The sequence below is a fragment of the Barbus barbus genome, assembly GCF_936440315.1.
Source record: "Barbus barbus genome assembly, chromosome: 3".
Lineage (NCBI taxonomy): Eukaryota > Metazoa > Chordata > Actinopteri > Cypriniformes > Cyprinidae > Barbus > Barbus barbus.
In genome coordinates, this window is record NC_136731.1 from 43,780,021 (window position 1) to 43,805,309 (window position 25,289).

Consider the following 25,289-nt stretch of genomic DNA (forward strand, 5'->3'; position numbering starts at 1 on the left):
GTTGCACTCACCCCATCATTGCCAAGTGTTTTGAGAAACTGGTTGCATTCCACTTAAAATCCTGTCTCCCTGCTACACTAGACCCATTCCAATTTGCCTATCGCCACAATAGGTCAACAGAGGACGCCATCTCAACAGCACTTCACTCTGCCCTCACCCACCTGAACAGTCAAAACACACATGTGAGAATGCTGTTCATAGATTTCAGTTCTGCATTCAATACTGTAATCCCCTCCAAGCTGATCTCAATCAGCACACCCATCTGCAATTGGATTCTAGATTTTCTGACTAACAGACCTCAGTCCGTTAAGTTAGATAACCTCTCCTCCTCCATCATCACCCTGAACACCGGCGTGCCACAGGGCTGCGTACTGAGCCCTCTCCTGTACTCCCTCTTCACCCATGACTGTGTTCCTGTTTATGGCTCCAACACCATAATCAAATTTACAGATGACACCACGGTGGTAGGTCTGATCAAGGATGACGATGAATCAGCCTACAGGGATGAGGTGCAGCACCTGGCTGTGTGGTGTGCCACCAACAATCTAGAACTAAACACCCAGAAGACAAAGGAGATCATTGTGGACTTCAGGCGGACTAGGAGTCATGCACACACACCCATCTACATCAACCGAGCTGTAGTGGAGCGTGTGTCGAGTTTCAAGTTCCTTGGCATCCTCATCTCTGATGACCTCACCTGGTCCCATAACACCTCCACTCTGGTCAAAAAGGCACAGCAGCGCCTTTACTTCTAAAGGAGCCTTAAGAAAGTTCACCTGAATCCCAGGATCCTTGTGGAATTCTACCGCTGTACCATTGAGAGCATACTCACGAACTGCATCTCAGTATGGTACAGCAATTGCTCCACATCTGACCGCAAAGCACTCCAGCGGGTGGTGAAAACTGCTCAACGGATCACCGGCACCCAGTTAACTTCCATTGAGAACATTTATCATAAGCGCTGTCTGGGCAGGGCAAGAAACATCATCAAGGATGCCTCTCACCCTAATCATGGACTTTTCACCCTCCTTCCATCCGGCAGGCGTTACAGGTGCCTACGCTCTCGCACTAGTAGGCTCAGGAAGAGCTTCTTCCCCGAGGCTGTGACACTTCTGAACGTCACACCACCAATCTAACCTGCACCTGCTCATTACTGCACTGGTCACAGTTCTTTACACACATGCATTTGCACTACTCATATTTTACACAGACTGCACATTGTTAAAGTTATTACAATATAAACTGTCCAAAGTTGTTACTGTACAAAGCACAGTAAACTATTTCTATAAAATATTGCACTACTGTTATTTTGCATAGAATACATTGTTCTATCAATACTTGCACACACTCATCCAGCTGTATTTATTTATTTATTTATTACCACTGTTCTCACGTCTCTGCTGTTCATAATGTGTATATATAATCCCACATTGCTCTGTTCATAATGTACATACAATCCCTACATTGCATTCCTATTTATATTCTGTATATACTCTGTTCAATACTGTATATAGCAATTCCACTGTACATTCTGTAAATCATATCTTCATTTACTCTGCACTTATATGTATATGAAACACTATATTCTTGCACTTCTGGTTAGATGCTAACTGCATTTCATTAGCTCTGTACTTGTACTCTGCATAATGACAATAAAGTTGAATCTAATCTAATCTAATCTAATATGACATACATACACACATATATACAAACATATACACTCACATAAAGGATTATTAGGAGCACCATACTAATACTGTGTTTGACCCCCTTTCGCCTTCAGAACTGCCTTAATTCTACGTGGCATTGATTCAACAAGGTGCTGAAAGCATTCTTTAGAAATGTTGGCCCATATTGATAGGATAGCATCTTGCAGTTGATGGAGATTTTTGGGATGCACATCCAGGGCACGAAGCTTCCGTTCCACCACATCCCAAAGATGCTCTATTGGGTTGAGATCTGGTGACTGTGGGGGCCATTTTAGTACAGTGAACTCATTGTCATGTTCAAGACACCAATTTGAAATGATTCGAGCTTTGTGACATGGTGCATTATCCTGCTGGAAGTAGCCATCAGAGGATGGGTACATGGTAATCAGAAAGGGATGGACATGGTCAGAAACAATGCTCAGGTAGGCCGTGGCATTTAAACGATGCCCAATTGGCACTAAGGGGCCTAAAGTGTGCCAAGAAAACATCCCCCACACCATTACACCACCACCACCAGCTTGCACAGTGGTAACAAGGCATGATGGATCCATGTTCTCATTCTGTTTACGCCAAATTCTGACTCTACCATCTGAATGTCTCAACAGAAATCGAGACTCATCAGACCAGGCAACATTTTTCCAGTCCAATTTTGGTGAGCTCGTGCAAATTGTAGCCTCTTTTTCCTATTTGTAGTGGAGATGAGTGGTACCCGGTGGGGTCTTCTGCTGTTGTAGCCCATCCGCCTCAAGGTTGTGCGTGTTGTGGCATCACAAATGCTTTGCTGCATACCTCGGTTGTAACGAGTGGTTATTTCAGTCAAAGTTGCTCTTCTATCAGCTTGAATCAGTCGGCCCATTCTCCTCTGACCTCTAGCATCAACAAGGCATTTTCGCCCACAGGACTGCCGCATACTGGATGTTTTTCCCTTTTCACACCATTCTTTGTAAACCCTAGAAATTGTTGTGCGTGAAAATCCCAGTAACTGAGCAGATTGTGAAATACTCAGACCGGCCCGTCTGGCACCAACAACCATGCCACGCTCAAAATTGCTTAAATCACCTTCCTTTCCCATTCTGACATTCAGTTTGGAGTTCAGGAGATTGTCTTGACCGGGACCACACCCCTAAATGCATTGAAGCAACTGCCATGTGATTGGTTGATTAGATAATTGCATTAATGAGAAATTGAACAGGTGTTCCTAATAATCCTTTAGGTGAGTGTATATACACAGTATCAGGGATGGATTATGACGCAGAGGTGCCCTGGGCACGGACTGATTATAGGCCCTCCTCGGTTGAAATTGCGGTAATTTTTCTTAAGTTCAAATAGCAATAGATTTTATCTAAACTAAGTGAAAATAGCAGTATTTTAAGCAATATGTTATCTACACTAAGTGCAAATAGCTATAGATTATATTTACACTATGTTAAAATAGCTTTTCTATTTTCAGATTTTTTTCAGATAAAACAGATTTTCTGCTATTTATACTAGTTGTTGTAAAATAGTGGCAAATGCACTTCAGTATTGTATTACATTATAAGACAGTATGCAATAACATATTGAGTGTAAATTATAATTTTAATTCAGATTATTAAATGGATGCCACCTTATTGATACAATAAAGCCCTCCCTACACCTACCCTAACCCTACCTGATACTTTTTCAACTTTTCGGTTATTTCTTTAACCCTTTAGGCGCCAGGGTTTTTTGGAAAAAATGCTGGATTTTGACATCAAGATTTCAAAAGCTTGTGGCTTGAAATGGCTTAAAGATAGAGATCTACTGTAAATTAGAAAAATGTTGGGCATGACCGAAAGTTTATGTGGGGTGTAAATATACTCATCTAATTTGCATATTATGACATCATCAGGGGCAGCTCTCTTGAATTTCATAATATTTAGGAAATAGTAGATATTGAATTGATGTTTGTTTTTTTTGTCTTTTTCTCCTCATTCCAAATAATCCGAAAAGAGGAAACCAACAATAAAACAGGAGAAAGTACTAAATTATTACTATATTACTATTCTATATAGTAGTAAAACGCATGTGAACAGTAGCCTACTTTTTGATCAGTTCATCAGTAATATTCAGGAAATAATAGATATTGAATGGATGTTTGAACTTATTTACATGTTGTTGTTATTTTTTGTCTTTTTATCCTCATTCCAAATGATCAGGAAAAGAGGAAATCAACAGTAAAACAGGAGAAAGTAGTAAATTATTACTATATTACTGTGCCATAGTAAAATACATGTGCCTATTTTTTGATCAGTTGACCAGCTATCTGCCCAATCAGGTATCTATGTGACAGTTTATAGTTCTTGAAAGTATGGTAGCTCTCATTGCATGGCACAGCGCACAGATCTACCCCCCACTGACTGCACCTGTACTGTCTGCCGGCGGCCCTTGGAGCGCGCGCGATCAGAACAAACGGCGCAATCTGGCCGATTATCAGAGAGCAACAGCTCTCCTATGGACACTAAGACCACGTCCACCCCTGCCACCCCCATCCCCGTTGGGCAAAGTGTTGAAATGACCACTTGTTTGTGCTTTGTGAACGATCGCGCCTTGCGCGCGGCACCATTGCGTGGAAAAGATGTACCAGGAGAAGCGCGATCATTAGACGGCCGATCGTCATTTCCAAAAGGCAAATATTCCCCTTCAGAGTCAGAATCGGCGAATGACATTTGCAACACATCCTCACAGTACAACTTTTTATTAGCCGTTTGGCGATTTTCTCTCACAAATCTCACAATTTACTCAGACCCAATATGAACTGAATTGCTATTGCTATTTCCTCGAACAATTTTGGTCTAGAATCGAAGTACTACATGTCTGCCATCTAGTGGAAGGGAATACAAATGAGCCATTACACCAGATTAGGAACTACAGCCCATTTCATGAAGTATGACGTCTTGTCGCAATTTTGCGACTTTGGCGCTTAGAGGGTTAATTTTTATTGAAAATAAATGCCTTTACGATCTGATATGAGATTTGAAAAGGGAGAAAAAAAGTTCGGCAAAAGGCGGGTTCGAACCCTGGTCGATCGTGTCAAAACTATTACAGTACGCTCTTTACCATCTGTGCCACTGAAACGGTTGGTTTATAGCAGCTTTTTATAATCTTGACAGTCCCAATCACACTTGGTGGGCGGAATTATTGTAAATAGCCTCTGCCAAAAGGTGGGCTATTTGCACTAAGTGTAAATAGACACTCCATTTACAAAGAACATTATCATTGACTTAGCCAGAATTAAAGCACTCTCAAAAACTCCCATTTTTCACTGAAGTTGCTTACATTGTGAAATTAATATCTTGCTTACATCGTACGCACCTCTGCACTTTGTTGTTTCTGATGAGAGAAATCGGCAGAGAGAATTAATTCAGGGAGCGCGCGCACTGAACAAAAGAGCTGTTGCAGCGATGACTCATCTGAACGCCTCTTATTGGCCATTGTACTCATAAGATCAACAGAATAATGTGTGGTTGGTTATAATGCTCAGTGCTGTAGAAAAACGCGGCTGTCTCTGGCTCCATGCCAGCCAGCGAAGTTGAGTGAACGCAGATTTTAATTTAGCAGTTGACCATGTGCCGCACTGAATAATCTAATCACACCAGTGTGATTGTTTATTAACCTGTTACCCATCACCCCTCATTTGGGGCCTCACAGGTGAAAATAACCTACCTAAATTAAAATGGTAACAGTTCCTGACAAAAATGCTACACAAACAAATGAGGTATATTTGGAAAGAAGACACTCTATGCTTTACTATCCATCATCCAGAGTTGATAATGCTCAAAAAGATAAAAAGTTATAGACACTGACGTGCCTTGAAAAATGTTTTTCCACACTGAATGTTTTTTTTTTTTTCATATACAAATACATGAAATAAGTCCTGGAGCAATCCAGAAAAGTAATGGGTTAAAAGCCACGTGTCTCATGAGTTTATATTTCAAATTTGAAGACGCTGATGTGCATCCATACAGATGATAATCATACAGATGGGCCATATAATCAATAATAGCTGATCATTGAATCACAATGATAGCCGTCATAGAGTCGGTAATAAACACGCTGATGTGCGTCCATACATATGATAATCATGCAGATACGGCCACATTCCCCACACGATACACACACACACACACATATAAAAAATGTTGAAGAAAAAAAAGAAAGTTTATGTAAAAAGCAGATCGCTAAGTTACACCCCCTCAGATGACAGCTGCGTCACAGCGTGCGTCACGCTTTCAGGAGAGAGCGCCAAATTCAAATAAACTATATTCCGCTTTTCTGAGACTTTTTTTTCCGTGGATGATCTCATGCTGTTTATAAAACTGTATGCTACAACACCGTGTTGTTTTTTTACCACCAAGACGTTGTTTTTTAGTGTAATTTATTCCATAACAGACGCGAACAATAACTCTCCAGAAGAAATGAAATGTAAACAAAGGAATATTCATCCTTATTACAACATTATTGTTTCGTTGGACTAAAAGTGCTCGCTGGGATGTTGTTCTGTGGACCCTTGCCTCTCTAACTAAACTGGGATTTCAGCAGTGGACGCGTTTGTGACTCGTTATTACAATGAATCTGGTACGTACTGCTTTTTTATTCTGCATGTTTTGATGTGTACTGCTTACACAAATATAGCAAATACATTTCTTATAAGCTTTCCATCGGAAAACAGCGATCTGTCCTCGATGCTTGAGGCTTAGACCTTCAGAATGATATATAGTTTGCCAAGATTAATGATATTCTTTCACGTTAAATCCATTCATAAACAAACTAGTGGGGAAAAAAAACGCTTCAGTGCGTCGTCGCTCTGGCAAAGGTTAACAGGTTAAATAAAAAATATTCTTCGGCTATTTTTTTTTTTGTCTTTTGGAAGCTGCATTCAAAATCCACTTACCTCAAAAATCTGACAGGGCACGATTGAAATCGCGTTTTGGGAGTAGCGGTATTTCGGCTGGCCCCCCCCTCTGGTCCAGTGCCCTGGGCACATGCCCAGTAGCCGTGTGTTAATCCGTCCCTGAACAGTATCTCACAAAAGTGAGCACACCCCTCACATTTTTGTAAATATTTTATATCTTTTCATGTAACAGCACTGAAGAAATGACACTTTGCTATAAAGTAGTGAGTGTACAGCTTGTATAACAGTGTAAATTTGCTGTCCCCTCAAAATAACTCAACACACAGCCATTAATGTCTAAACTGCTGGCCTCAAAAGTGAGTACACTCCTAAGTGAAAATGTCCAAATTGGGCCCAAAGTGTCAATATTTTTATATTTCAAATTTGAAGACGATACCGTGAAAAATGAGATTCCCGCAATATTTATGAAAATATCTATAGTCCCCCCAGCCCCCCTGTTTGAGGAAAAATAACCACCAAATGTATTGCAGAATTATACAAACTATTTTAGTCATACATATTCATGACATGGTCATACAGTTAGTAATCGCACGCTGATGTGCATCCATACAGATGATAATCATATTTTTGTGTAAATGTAAATGTTGTGTGGCCACCATTATTTTACAGCACTGCCTTAACCCTCTTGGGCATGGAGTTCACCAGAGCTTCACAGGTTGCCACCGGAGTCCTCTTCCACTCTTCCATGACGACATCACGGAGCTTGTGGATGTTAGAGACCTTGCACTCCTCCACCTTCCGTTTGAGGATGTCCCACAGATGCTCAATAGGGTTTAGGTCTGGAGACATGCTTGGCCAGTCCATCACCTTTACCCTCAGCTTCTTTAGCAAGGCAGTGGTCGTCTTGGAGGTGTGTTTGGGGTCGTTATCATGTTGGAATACTGCCCTGTGACCCAGTCTTTGCTTCAGTATGTCACAGTACATGTTGGCATTCATGGTTCCCTCAATGAACTGTAGCTCCCCAGTGCCAGCAGGACTCATGCAGCACCAGACCATGACACTCCCACCACCATGCTTGACTGTAGGCAAGACACACTTGTCTTTGTACTCCTCACCTGGTTGCCGCCACATGCTTAACACCATCTGAACCAAATGTGTTTATCTTGGTCTCATCAGACCACATGTCATGGTTCCAGTAATGCATGTCCTTAGTCTGCTTGTCTTCAGCAAACTTCTTTGCATCTTTAGAAGAGGCTTCCTTCTGGGACGACAGCGTATGGTCTGAGCACTGACAGGCTGCCCCCCGACAGGCTGATCCCCCACCCCTTCCACTTCTGCAGCAATGCTAGCAGCACTCATACGTCTCTTTCCCAAACACAACCTCTGGATATGATGCCGAGCACGTGCACTCAACTTCTTTGGTCAACCGTGGCAAGGCCTGTTCTGAGTGGAACCTGTCTTGTTAAACCGCTGTATGGTCTTGGCCACCGTGTTTTCAGGGTCTTGGCAATTTTCTTAAAGCGTACGCAATCTTTATGTAGAGCAACCATTCTTTTTTTCAGATCCTCAGAGAGTTCTTTGCCATGAGGTGCCATGTTGAACTTCCAGTGACCAGTATGAGAGATTGAGAGCGATAACACCAAATTTAACACGCCTGCTCCCCATTCACACCTGAGACCTTGTAACACTAAGGAGTCACATAACACGAGAGAAAGTGGCTAATTGGACCCGATTTGGACAATTTCCCTTAGGGGTGTACTCACTTTTGTGGCAAGCAGTTCAGACATTAATGGCTTTGTGTGGAGTTATTTTGAAGGGACAGCAAATTTACACTGTTATTAGTGTTGTCACGATACTGGAATTTCTAACTTCGATACGATACCTTGAAAAATATCGATATTCGATACCATTTTCGATACCATGGAGAAAAAAACACAATATTAAGGGGGTAATTTTTTTAATTTAAAGATAAATGTAACCAGTCGAGAACATGCGGTATATTTTACATCAACAAAAAGATGTCTTGAGGTACTGCATTTGTTGATTTATTTATTAATATTTTATTAATCTTACTTAAATGTTAATTGAAACTAACTGAATGTTAATTGAAACTAAATGAATCTAATATACATGTTTCACTTTTTGAAATATTACTGAAATAAATCAACTTTTTCATGATATTCTAATTTTATGACAAGCACCTGTATATATATATATATATATATATATATATATATATATATATATATATATATATATATATATAAAAATCTGAAGTGCATATATACATACAAGGAATAAATTATTGAAATACATTTGATTTGTAAGGCCTCATGCACCGAACCGAGATGTCCATACCGTGACGGTTCGGTACAAATACATTTATCGTTCCACCCCTAGTAAATGCATAAGACATTTCATAAGACTTTGATATTTCCCATGCCATGGGGAAGGGGGGAAACATAATTCACATGGTTTACAGGGGAGGAGCAAACATATAAATGCTCTATCAGGGGCATAGAATTAGGGGGGGACGCTAGGGACATGTCCCTACCAATATCCAGCCACTACCAAACTGTTGCATCGATGAGTTTGAAGTGGTGTTTGTTTGACAAAACAGAGCAAACAGAAAGAGAAAGCGTACGAATAGAAAGACAAGCGTTGTGCGGAAAGATACACAACATCTTTCAGCCTAGGATAAAGTCATGAACATCAACAATAATTTGGGACAAATATAATGTGACAGAGGTGTGGACTCGAGTCATGTGACTTGGACTCGAGTCAGACTCGAGTCATGAATTTGATGACTCGACTTGACAAAATATAAAAAGACTTGCTACTCGACTTGGACTTTAACATACATAACTCGTGACTTTCACTTGGACTTGCGCCTATTGACTTGTAAAGACTTGCTACTTCCCATAAAAAGCCCAAAGATAAAAAGTATGTTGACACGGACCGCTCTATCTCTGTTTATGTGTCTGTGCGCGTGTGTGTGACAGAGCGCATGCGCGCATTCGGCACGACATCCAATCAAAGTACCGCATGGACCTGCATGTATTCTGACGCACTGGTAGGGAAGATGAATATAGCCTGGGCTATCGGGGACATCTAAAACGCTTAGGCTACCGCGCGTTTCTTTAGACTTCAAGTACTTTGATTTTGTTGACAAGGACATCATGTCGCTAGGCTACCTACCGATCCCGCAGTGTTTTTTTTTAGCCGCCCATTCCCGCCCGCAGAAAAGTTCAAACCGCCCGCTCCCGCGAGATTTGCGTTGAGTCCCGGCGGGTCCCAATCCCAATGCAGCCCTCTAATTCAATTGACAAAATACCAATTTCACTCAATTTTACTTTACAGCATACAGGAGTTGTTGGTCTACAGCAGTAGACCTGCAATTTCTGTGTGATGCGAGGCAAAATGGAATCTAGTGTGGTGGAGAGAGTGAACTAAAAAGCATTTGACTTCAGTTTCCTGAGGGGATGGCAAGTTAAAGCAGTGAAAATATTCTTAATATTGCACACACTGAAAATGAAATGTATTATATAGTATACATTATACAATACAATTAATATTAACACAGTGACATTGATATGAGTAAAGAGTAGTTTCAAATACAACGTGTGGCTATAAGGGATTTTCTGACAGTTGTTTCGTATGATTACCTGTTACAGATATGAAGAATACCAGATGAACAGAACCATCTTAAATGAACCACAACAGCCCTCAATCTCTCAATTTCTGGACACTGATGTAAGGCATTACAGCATGAGTCACCCTCAGCAGAAAGCCATCACCAATGCCATATTGTCTGATTTGATTATTGATTGCAGCATTCCCCTGTCCATTGTGGAAAAAAAGAGCTTTCGTCACTTTCTGTCAGTGCTGGACAGTAAGTACAGCCCAGTGTGTCGCAGAACACTGACCACAAAAACAGAAAGCCTCACTGAGGAGAGACGTTTAAAATTAAAAACTCAATTGAGCAACACTGACCATGTTTCAGTCACTGTGGACATCTGGTCCGACTGAAAGAATAGGGGATTCCTTGGCGTCACTGTGCACTGGGTAGAGAAAGACGCAGAGAGGGTACAGCTAAAGACTAATCTCTTGGCCTGCAACCGCTTCAAAGGCTCTCACACTGCTGAACGTATCTGTGACCAATTTGAGGCAATATGTGATGAATACGACATCAAAGCTAAACTGGACTATATTATTAGTGACACTGCTGCTAACATGCGAAAGGCATTCACTGTGTGCTTCCCCAGTGAACAAGAGGATGATGGTGATGACGGAGATCATCTTGATGACCCTGAGCTGTGGTGTGACTTAACCCTGGAAGATCAGCAAACAGTAGATGCTGCTATGGCAAAGAAACAGCGCCTGCAGTGTTTTGCACACGCACTACAGCTGGTTGTGGGAGATGGTTTGAAAGAAACAAAAGTAGTATGTCCATCTCTTTCCAAATTATCAAAACTTAGCTCACTGCTGCACACAAGCACAACATTCAAAGATCTTTTTGATGATGAATTTGGGGAGCAGAAAGGCATCCCTGCTGCAGTGAAAACGAGATGGAACTCAACACTGAGGCAAGTAAAAGCAGTCCTTCAGTGTGATCACCTAAAGCTCTGTGCTGTTCTTGAAAAGGCCGGGCATAAGGAGCTGTCATTCTCACCACAAGAGTGGAATCTGTTGAAGGAGTTGGTGGACACCTTGAAACCGTTTGGGGAAGCAACTGATTTGACGCAGGGGGAGAAGGTCATCACAATCAGTGCAGTTGTTCCATCTGTCTTGTCCCTCAATCACCACCTCGAGAAGCTGAAGCCTCAAGTTCGTTTCCTCAGCGGCCTGGTCAGAAGTCTCCAGACGTCCCTGAAAAAAAGATTTCTTGGGATTTTCATTAATGTGAAAATGGCCCAGTCTCAAGAAGGAATCACTGCCCCGTTTTCAGACACAATCTACCTGAAAGCAGCGGCCTTGGATCCAGCCTTTGCTCTGCTGTGGGTGGAGCGCCATGTGCTGGTCAGTCGTGACATCAAGGCAGAGTTGGCACAACGAGTTAAAGTTAAATATTATTCACTTTATATTATTGACTTTAATGCAACTTTTTAATAATTTGATCTTAATCTGATCTAATTGACTAACAATAATTACATCTTTCAGTCTAACACTGTCACCAACATCAGTGTAATAAGGGCTCTCTTGTTTCTGCTGTCATTGTTACATGTATTTCCAGAATTGATCCTGCAAGATGCTGCAGAGACTGAGCCACCTGTGCCTCTGCCTGATGAAGAAGAGCAAGAGGACATTGAAGAAGGAGAGGGACTGTTTGCTGCATACCATAAGAGGCAGAAAAGGGATGTAGGGACCACGCCAGGAGTACAGCTAAGTCACTACATTGACATTGCAGAAGGACAGAACGCCTTCAGTGCCCAGAACCCTTTTGTTCTGGGCACTGAACATGAAAACTCTTCCTTCACTCTTCCGAGTGGCCATCAGAGTCTTGGCAGTGCCTGCATCTAGTGCTCCAGTGGAGCGAGTTTTCAGCCATGGTGGCATCATTCTGCGTCCCCATCGTGCACAAATGACTGACAGACTTTTGGCCAATCTGATCTTTTGCAAATGCAATGCAGTGTAGGGCCTTTACAGAAAAGCATGTTATGTTCATGTATTTGCCTCCCCCACCCCCTCCTCTAATCTCTCTTTCTCTCTCTCTTTCACTCTCTCTCTCTCTACCCCTACCCACTCTGCCTTTCCAATAAAGACCTGATATTTTTGGAGCCCAGGCTTCTGTACGATCACACTGTACGACCCATATATACTGTATACCCATACACAAGCAGTCCTACACACATACACAAACGGGACCACACACACAATCTCTCTCTCTCAAACTCTCTCACACACACCAGTCTCTCTATGGATATGTGAAAACATTGTTAGAAAAAATGTTAGAAAACTTAAAAAAGGACTGTTTTGCAAAACTGTGGATATTTTGTGACAGAGTTTTGGAGAGTCAGGACACTGATTTGTGGGGTGTGATTTTCTTTTATAAAGTGGAGACATGTTTGAAAAGGTTCTGGTTACACTTTTGAAAGTATTTAAACATACTGAAAAGTATATTTTTTGTGGTGATACATTTAAGTAAAGTAAAACTATATTTTTTATCCTCTCTTCATCCAAGTACATGTTTTGAGGGTGAAGGCATGGTTTTTAGTTTAAGGACATATTTTAGTTTTGAAACAATCATTTCAGGTGAAGACAATTTCAGAAAGTTGGTTCAGTTTTTCAGACCTGTTTTGCAATACAAGGTCAACTCGTTCTTGTGCAATATGCTGTGGAGACGAGACGCAGCACTGTTCAGCACTTTTTCAGAAAATTACATTTGTATTTTTATGTATCTGAGCAATGTTCTTTCATAAAAAAGGTTTGTTTAATAAATACAGATCTTACAACCATACATAATCTGTATACATTTTATTTTTCTGTTAAAAAGACTCGAAAAGACTCGAAAGTCAAACCGTAGGACTTTGGACTTGACTTGAGACTTGTTGGCCTTTGACTCGGGACTTGAATTGAATGAATTGAGACTTACTTGTGACTTGCCAAACAATGACTTTGTCCCACCTCTGTAATGTGATTTTATTTATTTATATATTTTTATTTTGTTAAACTATGTAAGTAGCACCTGAGTCTTTTACTTTAAATTAATGTTGTTCAACTGAATGTACAAATCAAACTGTACCCCAAAAATAAAAAACAACACTGATATAAGAGCGTGCAGTTTATCTGTCAATAAGATGGGCACGAGTTTCGTTACTACAGCAACAGCAGAGTAGCCTATTCTTTCAGAATCATCCTGGGTCCAATTCAATTAATATTAAAATAAAGTGATGTGTGATTAAAGGGATAGTTTACCCACAAATTCTGCCGAAAACAAAGGAAGATATTTTGAAGAAAGTTTGTAATCAGGCTGTTTTGGGGCACCATTGACTTCCATAGTAGGAAAAAATAAATAAAAAATACTATGGAAGTCGATGGTGCCCTAGAACTGCTTTGTTTCCCACATTCTTCAGAATATCTTCTTTTGTGTTCGGCAGAACAAAGAAATTCATACTGGGTGAGTAAATGATGACAGAATTTTCATTTTTGGCTGAACTATCCCTTTAAGACACCCAGTGCTCTGATGCTGATGTTGTTGGTTCACAAAATCATAATTGTGAAATTATTGTCTGATAAACATACTATTTAAAATAAGAAAAAGAAAGAAAGTCTGTAAACTAGATTAATTATAATGGGGGTTGGGGTTATGTCCCCACCAATGACGAAAGTAAACCTACGCCCTTGTGCTCTATTGTGCTCTCAGTTGAAAATGGCCTCTAAGCAAAGGTTTTCTGTCAATGAGATTTTGTCATAGCTTTTTGACAGTGAAAGTGACAGAGGTGAATGTGTCTGAGACAGATGATAATCTTGAGGAGGACCCTGATTATGAGGCATCCTCCTCGTGTGAACGGGACTCCAAGTGTTGACCCTCCTGTTGACTCAACCATCAGCAGACACATTACTTTCCATGGTCCCACTCCCCACTTGATCGACAGGGTAGACTTAGTGCCTGCTAATGTCATCAAAATGGTTCCAATTGCCCATATGCTGTCAGCCATTTCCAAGATATAAAATCAACATTTCAACTTTTCCTTATACCATCAATTGAAAAGCATATATTTGAAATGACAAACTTACAGGGGAGACGGGTGTATGGGGACAGTTGGAAAGACTTTGATGTGACTGAATTGCAAGCTTACATTGGTCCAGCAATCTCCTTTTCTTTACAATCCAGGCCTCCACATCACTGTGGATGAATGTCTGGTTCCATTTCGTGACAGCTTCAGACAATACATGCCAAGCAAACCAGCCGAATACGGCATAAATAAATATGGGCTACATGAGATATAAAGTCCAGCTATGCCTGGAACATGCAGGTGTACACTGGTAAATTCCCCAGAGAAGCACCTGAAAACAATCAGGGCATGAGGGTGGTACTACACATGGGACTAAATGGCCATAACATTACATGTGATCATTTTTTAACATCATATGCCCCGGGGCGAGGAACTGCTAAAAAGGAAGGTTACCATGTTGAGGACAGTGAGAAAAAAAGAAGCTTGAGCTTCCCTCTGAGCTTTTTGTGATGAAGAACAGAAAGGTAACATCTTCAATGTTTGCCTTCACTGAAAAAGCAAAGTCGTCTCCTACTGTCCAAAGGAAGGGAAACATGTCCTGCTAATGAGCACTATGCACAAAGATGCTGGTCTGAACACCAGAGAAGACAGAAAACCACAAATGGTCCTGGACTACAATGAGACAAAGGGAGATGTTGATAATTTAGACAAGGTCACAGCCACCTATAGCTGCTGACGCATTACTGTCCGTTTGCCCCTTGTTATTTTCTTCAACATCACTGATCTGAGCGCCTACAATGCCTTTGTGTTGTGGAGTGAAATAAACAAAGACTGGAACAGAGGAACAGAGTCGAAAGAGGATTTTCCTGGAGCAGCTGGGTTACGAGCTAGTGAAACCTCACATAGAGAGAAGACAGTGCCTTCCAAGAGCATCAACGGCTGCTGCAACTGTTATGAAGGACATTGAAATAGAGACACACTCCAATGGTTCAAACTGCAGGCAGGAAATGTGACACGTGCCAGGTCTGTCCCACCAGAAATTACTCCCAGAAACACTTGTGTGAATTGCAAAAAATCTACCTTCTGGTGGGCTGTGGAAAAAAAAAAATGCTTTTCATATTCTGTTTATGCTGTTTGCATTCTGTCAAACACATATTTGCATAAAAAGCACTTACGGTCACATAAAAAATTTCTGACAGTGCTAAAATGGGTAGGGACACCAGCAAGGGACACAAGTATCACTTTTGATTCATTCTCTTTTCTACACCTTTCCAACTCCAAATGACCACTTTTTCACTTACTATGTGTTTCCATATCCCTACTATTACCACTATTATTATTATTATTATTACCACTCGCAAACCACGGATCACACACTATAGGCAGCACGATCCTAACAACCTGTGCATTTTGCCTATGTCTGCTAATACACAACTTTCTTTTTCTATTGGTTTCTGGAATTGTTAACACAATATTGTCAAACAAAGCAGATTTCATTACATCTATTTCTAGTCATTCTACAGTCCCTGACAAAAGTCTTGTCGCTTGTGTACAAATTGAACTCAAATGCCGCTGAAATATATTTCTAATCAAGATTTTTTTTACAAGAAATGGCTCATTTTATTCCCAACAGCTTTTGTAATAATGTTTCAGTGCAAAACGAAACTGTCAAAAAGTATTCTAATATTCAAAGCTTGGTAAAGCCCATTGAGTCAATTTTTGCAAAGACATAAGTGTTGTCGCCTTGTCATATGAGCTTCACCTGTGACTAATAATGGATCATTTAGGTCTCAGGTGTGTATAAAAAGAACCCCAGTACACTAGACCTTCACATCAACTGCAACTAGACCTCTGCAAACATGCCTAAGATTCACCCTGAGACTAGTGTTGATTATCAAGAGGCTGAAGACCAGATCCACTGCTGATGTGGCAGACACCTTCAATGTGTCTCAGCGTCAAGTACAGAGGATAAAAAAAAGATTTGAAGAGACTGGAGACGTTTTTGACAAGCCCAGGTCAGGCAGACCCCGCAAGACAACTGCTCGAGAGGACCGTTTGTTGGCTCGAAAATCCAAGGCCAGCCCATTTTCCACTGCAGCAGAGCTCCACGAGACCTGGTCACCTGAAGTCCCTGTGTCAACCAGAACAGTTTGTCGGATTCTGTCTCGAAACCAAAGAATATTGATGAACTCTGGGAGGCATGCAAGACTGCTTTCTTTGCTATTCCTGATGACTTCATCAATTAATTGTATGAATCCTTGCCAAACCGCATGGATGCAGTCCTTCAAGCTCATGGAAGTCATACAAGAGATTAAATTTGGATCTCACAGTACCACTACTTAATTTGCTGACATATTTTTGTATTTGCAGTAAATTTGTTCAATTTCTGTATAGCCGACAAAACTTTTGTCTTGCCAAAATTTGACCTTTCTGTCTTGATTAAATGATAAATCTTTTTTCAGTGAAACTAATTCATATCAATGCATTAAACATCATTTGGGAGGGTTTTAGCTTTTCATATGAGCTATTTCTAACACCAATTGATGAATTAAAAGTCAGGTTAATAGCAGGTGTTTCTACAAAATAGATAAGCAACAAGACTTTTGTCAGGGACTGTAGACTAAGCCTCATGGCCCTGACAGAGACGTGGATCAAACCAGAGGAGACTTCTACTCCTGCAGCACTTTCCAATAATTTCTAATTTTCCCACACGCGGTCTGACCGGAAGAAGTGGGGGTACTGGTCTGCTTATCTCTAATGATTGGAAATTTATTCCTTAACTTTCTCTGGGTATTAACAGCTCCTTCAGATTCAGAATCTGAATCACATTCAGTCACTCATTCAGAATCACATTCAGTAACTACTACTAACCCTTAATCCATTTTGTTGTTATTTATCGACCCCCAGGACCACAAGGTAACTTCCTGGATTAATTGGATGTGCTGCTCTCAACATTTCCTGAGGATGGTACTACCTAGTTATGCTTGGAGTCTTCAACATCCACCTACATAAACCTCAGGCTGCAGATTTCCACACTCTGATTGCCTCTTTTGATCTCAAGAGACTGTTAACTATGGCTACTCACAAATCAGGCAACCAACTAGACCTTATTTACTGATTACTCCACTGCACACCTCGGATAACTTCCTCCTCACTCTTAACCTCAACGATGATTCCTGATTTGGGCTGGGTGATATATTGAACGCAATGATCATGCGCATCTCGTCAGTAAAGCCGGTTCTGTGATTAGCGGCAAATCTCCATCACTTGCTTTCAAATGGAGCGGCATTTAATACACAGATCCGTAGTTTACTGACAAGCATCTCTTGATGCTAACAATGCTACTGATACTTTCTGCTCCACTCTTACATGTTGTTTAGACACGGTCTGCCCCTTGTCTTCCAGGCCTGCCCGTACCAACCCTTCGGCCCCTTGGCTGTATGATATTCTCTGCGTTCTAAGCTTAGGGCTGCTGAAAGGGTGTGGCACAAATCAAAATATCCTACTGACCTTAAAGGTGGGGTATGTAATTTTTTAAAAACATTTTTAGAAAACTGAGTCGGGGCCGAGTACTAAAGCAAACTTGAAGCCAAACAGCAGTAAGGGGCATGTCTACTCATGATGTGGAGGAGAGAGCGTTCAGTGCACAGGACGGACATTAGCCAAGCCGAGCGACAGAAAGATAGAGATGGAGACAGATAAAAAAAAAAAGAGGAGGAAAATGTCTACGGAACGATAAGGCAAAAAGTAGGACACGTGTAAATATCGGATCAGATTTCCAGTGCAGGAGAGAACTCAAGGAAGGAAGATAGCGGCACGATCGATCGCAGCGGCTGCTCCGGGTCCCAAAGACGGTGCTTTTATGTCGTTTAATGTCGTCTGTTCGTCTCCAAATAGTGTCAGTTTACCGCTAACTCTTAAGGAAATCACCTCAGAATTCACCTATGATCACCAAAGTCTTTTGGATATCAGCAACGCATACGAACATCAACTCTCGGCTACTGAGAAGCTACGAGGCCTTTGTTTACTGCTGGAGCCGGACCTCGAGACCGCGGCCTCGCCTACTGACGCTACCCGCACAAGGCAGCGTCGCAAGCGGTGTGAGAGAGGACGGAAGCGCGGTAAGCGTGGAGGTATACGAGCTAGGCTAAGAGCTAACCCCTCAAGACCGGCTCTTCCAACACTCATGCTCTCAAACGTTCGCTCTCTGGAAAACAAACTGACTGACTTAATTCAACTCAGTCGATCTACACAGCATGAGGCAAGGGACTGTTGCGTGTTTGTTTTCACCGAAACATGGCTAAACGACAACATCCCGGACTCCGCCATTCAATTGCACGGGCTAACCAACTTCCGAGCGGACAGAGATTCATCACTGTCTGGTAAGACACGCGGAGGTGGCTTGTGTGTGTATATCAACAAAGACTGGTGTAACAATGCTGCGGTATTATCAAAACACTGTTCATCGCTGGTGGAGTTTATGGTTGTGAAGTGTCGACCGTTCTATCCGTTCGAAGTTCACGGCCATTGTTATCGTTGCGGTTTACATCCCCCCGTGTGCACTGTATAGCGCCATCAGTGAACAACAAACAAAAAACCCTGACGGCTTTTTCATCATAGCCGGTGACTTCAACCACGCAAACTTAAAGACAGTTTTGCCAAAGTTCTACCAACATGTGAACTTTGCAACAAGGGGAAACAACACACTGGACTTTGTTTACACGACCACAAAGAACTCTTACAAGGCTGAACCCCGCCCCCACCTCGGGTACTCAGACCACATCACTGTTATGCTAATCCCAGCATATAGACCACTTCTCAAACTCACCAAACCGGTTCAAAAGCAGATCACAGTATGGCCAGACAATGCCACCTCAGCACTGCAGGACTGCTTCCAGGACACAGACTGGAATATGTTTAAAGAGGCAGCCACCTACAACAACCACACAGACCTGAATGAGTACACTGAAACTGTGACTGCTTACATCAAAAAGTGCACGGATGATGTGACAGTCACCAAGACCATCCCCACACGTTCAAACCAGAAGCCATGGATGACAGCAGAGGTTCGTGGGCTGCTAAAGACCAGAGATGACGCATTCAGATCAGGAGATAAAGCAGCCCTCAAAACAGCAAGAGCCAATCTGTCCTGTGGCATCAAAAAAACAAAACGGTCATATGCTCAAAAAATCAACAACCACTTCACAGACAGCAGAGATACACGGAGCCTGTGGCAAGCCATTCAGACCATCACTGACTACAAGCCCCCACCACAGGCCTGTGATGAGGACACATCCCTCCCCGATGCACTCAACCACTTTTATTCACGGTTTGAAATGCAGAATGACACACCTGCACAAAAACTGCCCACACCTCCCAACGACCGGGCGCTCTGTCTGTCTCCAGCCGACGTAAGGAAGACCCTATCTAGGATTAGGGATGGCTCGATACCATAATTTTGGCTTCGGTAGGATACCAGAATGTAATACCTCGGTATCGATACTAAATCGATACCATAGGTGACAAATAACCAGCCTCAAAAGATAAGTGAATTTAGAACAGTTTTATTAAATATAATAATAATAATAAAAACAGATTCATATCTTAATAACTTTGTATCAAACTAACAAAAAACCTACAGGGAACATAGGTTACATTTTGATGTTGGAGGGGGAAAAAAAAGGCTAACTGAAGTAATAAGATGAAAATATATTCAAATCTTCTTATCTTTTCAGTGCAAACAAAATGTCTGGCCTACCGGGAACATAGGTTACATTTTGACTGAGTTTGAAGAAAAACAATACAACTGAAGTTGCGCAATTAAGGCAATAAATATATTCTAATATATAAAATATATAATATATTCTAACAGTCAAAGTAATATTCAAAATCACATTATTATTTCTCTTTCTCAGATTGTTTTCAGATTTCAGACTCAGCCAAAGAAAAAGCATTAAATATAAATCACACTCTCTCTGCTGCTTCTTATTAGCGGTCGACAGTGCGGCAGAAATATTCCCTTCATATCATTGATACTAAAATGAATGGCAAAATTATTGCTCAATTCAAATCCAATTAATATTCGATTGTATGAAATGCAAGTGTGTATATTATATGACCAAAACATCACTGGTTCTAGGGTGTCTCACATGCACGTTTGATCTTACTGTATCCCATCTGTATGTGCGTTGATCAGTTGTAAATAAAAGTTCAAATTAAATCTGAATTTATGAATGATGCACTCACCTGAAAAGATCAGGATGAGCAAGCGACAAGTGCTTAAAAAGGTGTGATGTGTTCTCTGTGGAAACGCATGATTTATAGCAACGCTTGCATTCAGGTGCAGTATGGTCAGTTCGTTCACCTTTGTCATCTGTTTTGTATCCAAAGTAAATATTTCACTTCTACTGTTCTCTTTGTTTATTAATTTCGGGTGCGTTGATAGAGTTTAATCTGTTTGATCCATCGCGTTGTTCTGTTGTCACATTTTACCGCTTGCGCAGCAATTTGGGAAGCACTGCCACCTACAGGTGAATTTCCGCAGTCAGTCCGTGTCGGCAACAACACCTCGAGCACTACAACACTGAGCACAGGTGCCCCACAAGGCTGTGTGCTTAGCCCGCTGCTCTTCACACTGCTGACCCACGACTGCACTGCCAAGTTCAGCTCCAACCACATCATCAAGTTTGCTGATGACACAACAGTGGTAGGTCTCATCAGCAACAACGATGAAACGCACTACAGAGAGGAAGTGGCACAGCTGGCTGAATGGTGTGGATCAAACAATCTGTCCCTCAATGTGGATAAGACAAAGGATGTTGTGATGGACTTCAGGAGAAACTCTGTTGACCACCCCCCACTGACCATCGACAGCTCGACTGAGTAGAATCTCACCTGGACCACCAACACCATGTCACTCTCCAAAAAGGCACAACAGCGCCTACACTTTCTCCGCCGGAAGAGCAAGTCTCCCTCCACCCATCCTCACCACATTCTACAGAGGCACCATTGAGAGTGTGCTGACTAGCTGCATCACTGTCTGGTACGGGAACTGCAGTGTTGCTGACCGCAAGACCCTCCAGCGGACAGTGAACACAGCTGCAAAGATCATCGGTGCCCCTCTCCCCTCCATCCTGGACATTTTCCTTACACGATGCTCCAACAAAACCAACAGCATCGTGAAGGACTCCACCCATCCCTCCCACAGTCTCTTCCAGCTCCTACCATCAGGAAGACGGTACCGGAGCATCAGAGCCTGCTCTGCCAGACTGCTCAACAGCATTTTCCCCCAGGCTGTGAGAGCCCTGAACTCAAACCACCCCGCCCCCCTCTGAAACCCCATGCAAACCCCCTACCTCCTGAAACATGGACCACCCCCCACCCCAAACCTTACCACACCGAAGAAAAACTGTATGGAACTTTAATTTTTTTTTTTTTTTGTGCAATTCGAAGTGTGCTACACACAGGTGAGTGGGCCTGTACAAACCACACTCTCCTCTATGTGCACTATGGACACTTTACACTATGGACACTCACACTTTACACTATGTGTGCACTATGGACACTTTACACTATGGACACTCACACTTTACACTATGTGCACTATGGACACTTACACACATTGCTGCGTGAACACAATCCCACAAAAGACTCAGCTATATATGTATGTTTGCATGCTCATGCACTACAAATCATCCCGCACTGTTCCCCAACCAGCTGCTGACTCAAATGTCTCTCTTTGCACATGTACAGTATTTGTGAAGCATTCGTATAGTTTGTTTATCTTCTATTTTTTAGTTTGTATAGGGTAATATTTATGTGAAGCATTCGTATAGTTTGTATTTTTTATCCTTTTAGTTTGTATAGGGTAAATACTTATATATAGTATACTTATAGTAAAATCTGTCAGTAGGTTAGTTGTGTATAGGTTTATAGTGTTTTTTACTTCATTGTTGTATGTCTGTATTTATGTAGCACCGTGGTCCTGCGAGACACGACATTTCGTTCCACTGTATGTCCCCACATGTAGCGGAATGACAATAAAGCTCAACTTGAACTTGAACTTGAAGGAGAGGAAGGCCTGCGATCGGACGCCAAGGTTGCTTTGTTTCTTCTCGATAGGTGAGTAACACCGTGTCTACACTGGACGAGGCGCACCGCAACAGATAAAGTCTGCCTACACTGGACGCGATAAAGCGACCATTGAAAATCATTTGAAATTTGTGTCAGCACGTCATAAATAGAACATGGCAGCAGTTTTCTGTCAGAGATTTGTCGCGCTGCGCAGCATCCAGTGTAGACAGCATCACTGATTATAATGACTTCTATAGCATTTTGGCATGCCACTCGCTTCCGGTGTAGAAACGGTGTAGCATTGATTTTGCTTTGTTTTACAGAACTAATAGTTGCCTGGGTTGTGTAGGCTACGTATGTGTGGGCAGGAGCTATCAAAATAGGGGCGAGACCCTTTTGCGGTACTGGTGTGTTTGTTTTGGTGATTTCAAATATCATTGGCTACCAGAAATCACTTACCCCAACTTTAATGTGTATCAGTCACTCCTCTCTTCCTTCTCTTAAGGAATTCTTCATCTTAAAATGAACAATTCGTCTAACTCTTGCATGCTCTTTAAACCATTTTCCTCCCTCCTTCTCCCCTTCCTTTATCAATTCTAACAGCTGACGACTGCCACGTTCTTCATTAACCCTTTCACACGTGAGTTTAAAATTAAGCTGAGCCCCCAGCGTGAGTTTTCTTTTTTTAAGCGACCATTATTTTAGAATGTTTAGCCTTATTGTTTCCATGGCGACGCATCATGCTTGTCATGTGACGCACCACAGCCACAATAGCCCTGTATGACAGATGGATTGTTTTTATTTCATTTTTACTTTTTTATTATTAATATTCACAAACATACTCACTATATTTTGATATTTCTATTCTGAAAAATTTGCAAGTAAATGTATTTGGTAGTTTAACACTCTGGTTGTGTTCGGGTCAAACTGACTTGGAGAAGATTTTCTTTTTCCTAAAAATACTAGTTAATATTATTGCATTGGACTCAAAATTACTGACTTTGTTCACACAGGGTATAAGTACTTCTCTTTTTTTTTTCTTAAGAGTTTTTGTAATTTTTTGTGGAATTTACTTCACCTAGCCACACTTGTGGTGTTCCCGGTCAAAAATGACCGGTCTCCAAACAATTGCTTATAAATCTCTCATTACGCTATGCTATCACCAGATATTGGATTCATTATTTTTGTCAGCTTGTTTTCTTTCATTTAGGACTGGTTTTGTGTTTCTATTTGCATCTGATTTATCGTAGGCCTCATTTATCCGAAAGTAGGTACTTTTTATGAATAATTTTCACAATATCAAAAAAAAAAAGATAAAAATTTGCACTGTTTATCACAAAAAGTCACCACCAATGAATGTAATCGACATGAATGTGAATAGACACGAATAGACAAATCTGTTTTTGTTTTTTTAAATGTCTTGTCTGCAATAGTATGCATTTGCTTGATGAAGGTCAGTGGACTGAAACGTTGTTTGTAGCATGGACTGATAGTTGGCGGGATATTATTAATTTTTATTGATTGGATTCAACATCGTTGTTGGAATGTTTTTCCTACACACCCATCAATTTTTCAGGTGTGCTGAGTTTGTGTTGATTAAAAAAAAAAAAAAAAACATTAATACTAATCCCAAACTTTTGAGCAGCAGTATATGTATGTATGTGTTTGTGTATATATATATATATAGAGAGAGAGAGAGAGAGAGATACATATATAGACAGATAGATTCATATATGCATTTTATTTAGAAATTATATATACAATTAATATAAATTATATATAACAACACCGCACCACCGATGGTAGTTGGTCCATTGCAACCACTGTGTTAAAAATCAGCCACACTACTTTTGGACTGTGAACAAAAACACCTGCCTACTCCCATTCTAAAGCTTGGATGAGCCAGGATCATTTTTAATATAACTCTGATTGGATTTGTCTGAAAGAATCAGTCATATACACCCAGGATGCTCTGAGGGTGAGTAAAGCGTGGGTTAATATTCATTTTTGGGTGAACTAACCCTTTAATATTTTTCTTGTGCTGAACACAAAAGAAGATATTTTGAAGAATGTGGGTAACCAAACAGTAGCTGGTGCACATTTGATAGTAGGAAAAATATTATGGACACCTGTCCAACAACTCTGTGGTTATACACATTATTCAAAATATAATTTATTTTGAATAAGAAGAATAAATACCAACCTCCTTGTTCCTCGTGTTTTATTTTCCAGGTTTCTGGTTCCTCGTGTATTTTCCAGGTTTCTGGTTCCTCGTGTTTTATTTTCCAGGTTTCTGGTTCCTCGTGTTTTATTTTCCAGGTTTCTGGTTCCTTGTGTTTTACTCTCCAGGTTTCTGGTTCCTCGTGTTTTATTTTCCAAGTTTCTGGTTCCTCATGTTTTATTCTCCATGTTTCTGGTTCCTCGTGTTTTATTCTCCTGGTTTCTGGTTCCTCGTGTATTTTCCTGGTTTCTGGTTCAATCATGTTCTCCTCACTCTCTTCTTTAACAAACACCATCTTCACAGCAGATCTCAGTTCAGATGATACTCCTCCAGATATTCCTGCTTGCTTCAAAACTTAGTCTCAACTCAGAGGATGAGAATATTACAGCTATTTACTGAACTGATTCAAAAACTGTATTTTTCTATTAACAGAAAGATTTATTTGTATTAAACCAGCACTACGACAAACAGAGAGCGCGGTGAAACTAATCTTCTTCTTCAGAGGTTTAATGGTGTTTGGCAAACAAACGCATGTTTTTTAGCGCCCCCCGCTGGACTGGAGTGAAGCGGAGAGAGATTCAAGACATTTATTTGTCACATACACAATTATACAGAGTATAACCAGCAGTGAAATGTAAGTAAGAGGAGGGAAATAATACGGGGAAGGTTGTGAGGATTAGAAGAGAAAAACAAGCGAATTATTAGTCAAATATTTAATTGAACATTACACAACCTTG

General features: G+C 41.1%; 1 protein-coding gene across 1 annotated transcript in view; it reads right to left on the minus strand.

The window, feature by feature from the left end:
- The window catches only part of LOC306852544 (uncharacterized protein), a 29,445-nt gene extending 4,393 nt beyond the window's left edge, over nt 1–25,052 (minus strand). The window contains exon 1 of the mRNA XM_079389449.1: nt 24,535–25,052. Within this exon, the coding sequence (XP_079245575.1) occupies nt 24,535–24,847 (313 nt within the window). The 5' untranslated portion in view covers nt 24,848–25,052. The remainder of the gene's footprint in view (nt 1–24,534) is intronic.
- Nucleotides 25,053–25,289: the final 237 nt, after the last annotated feature.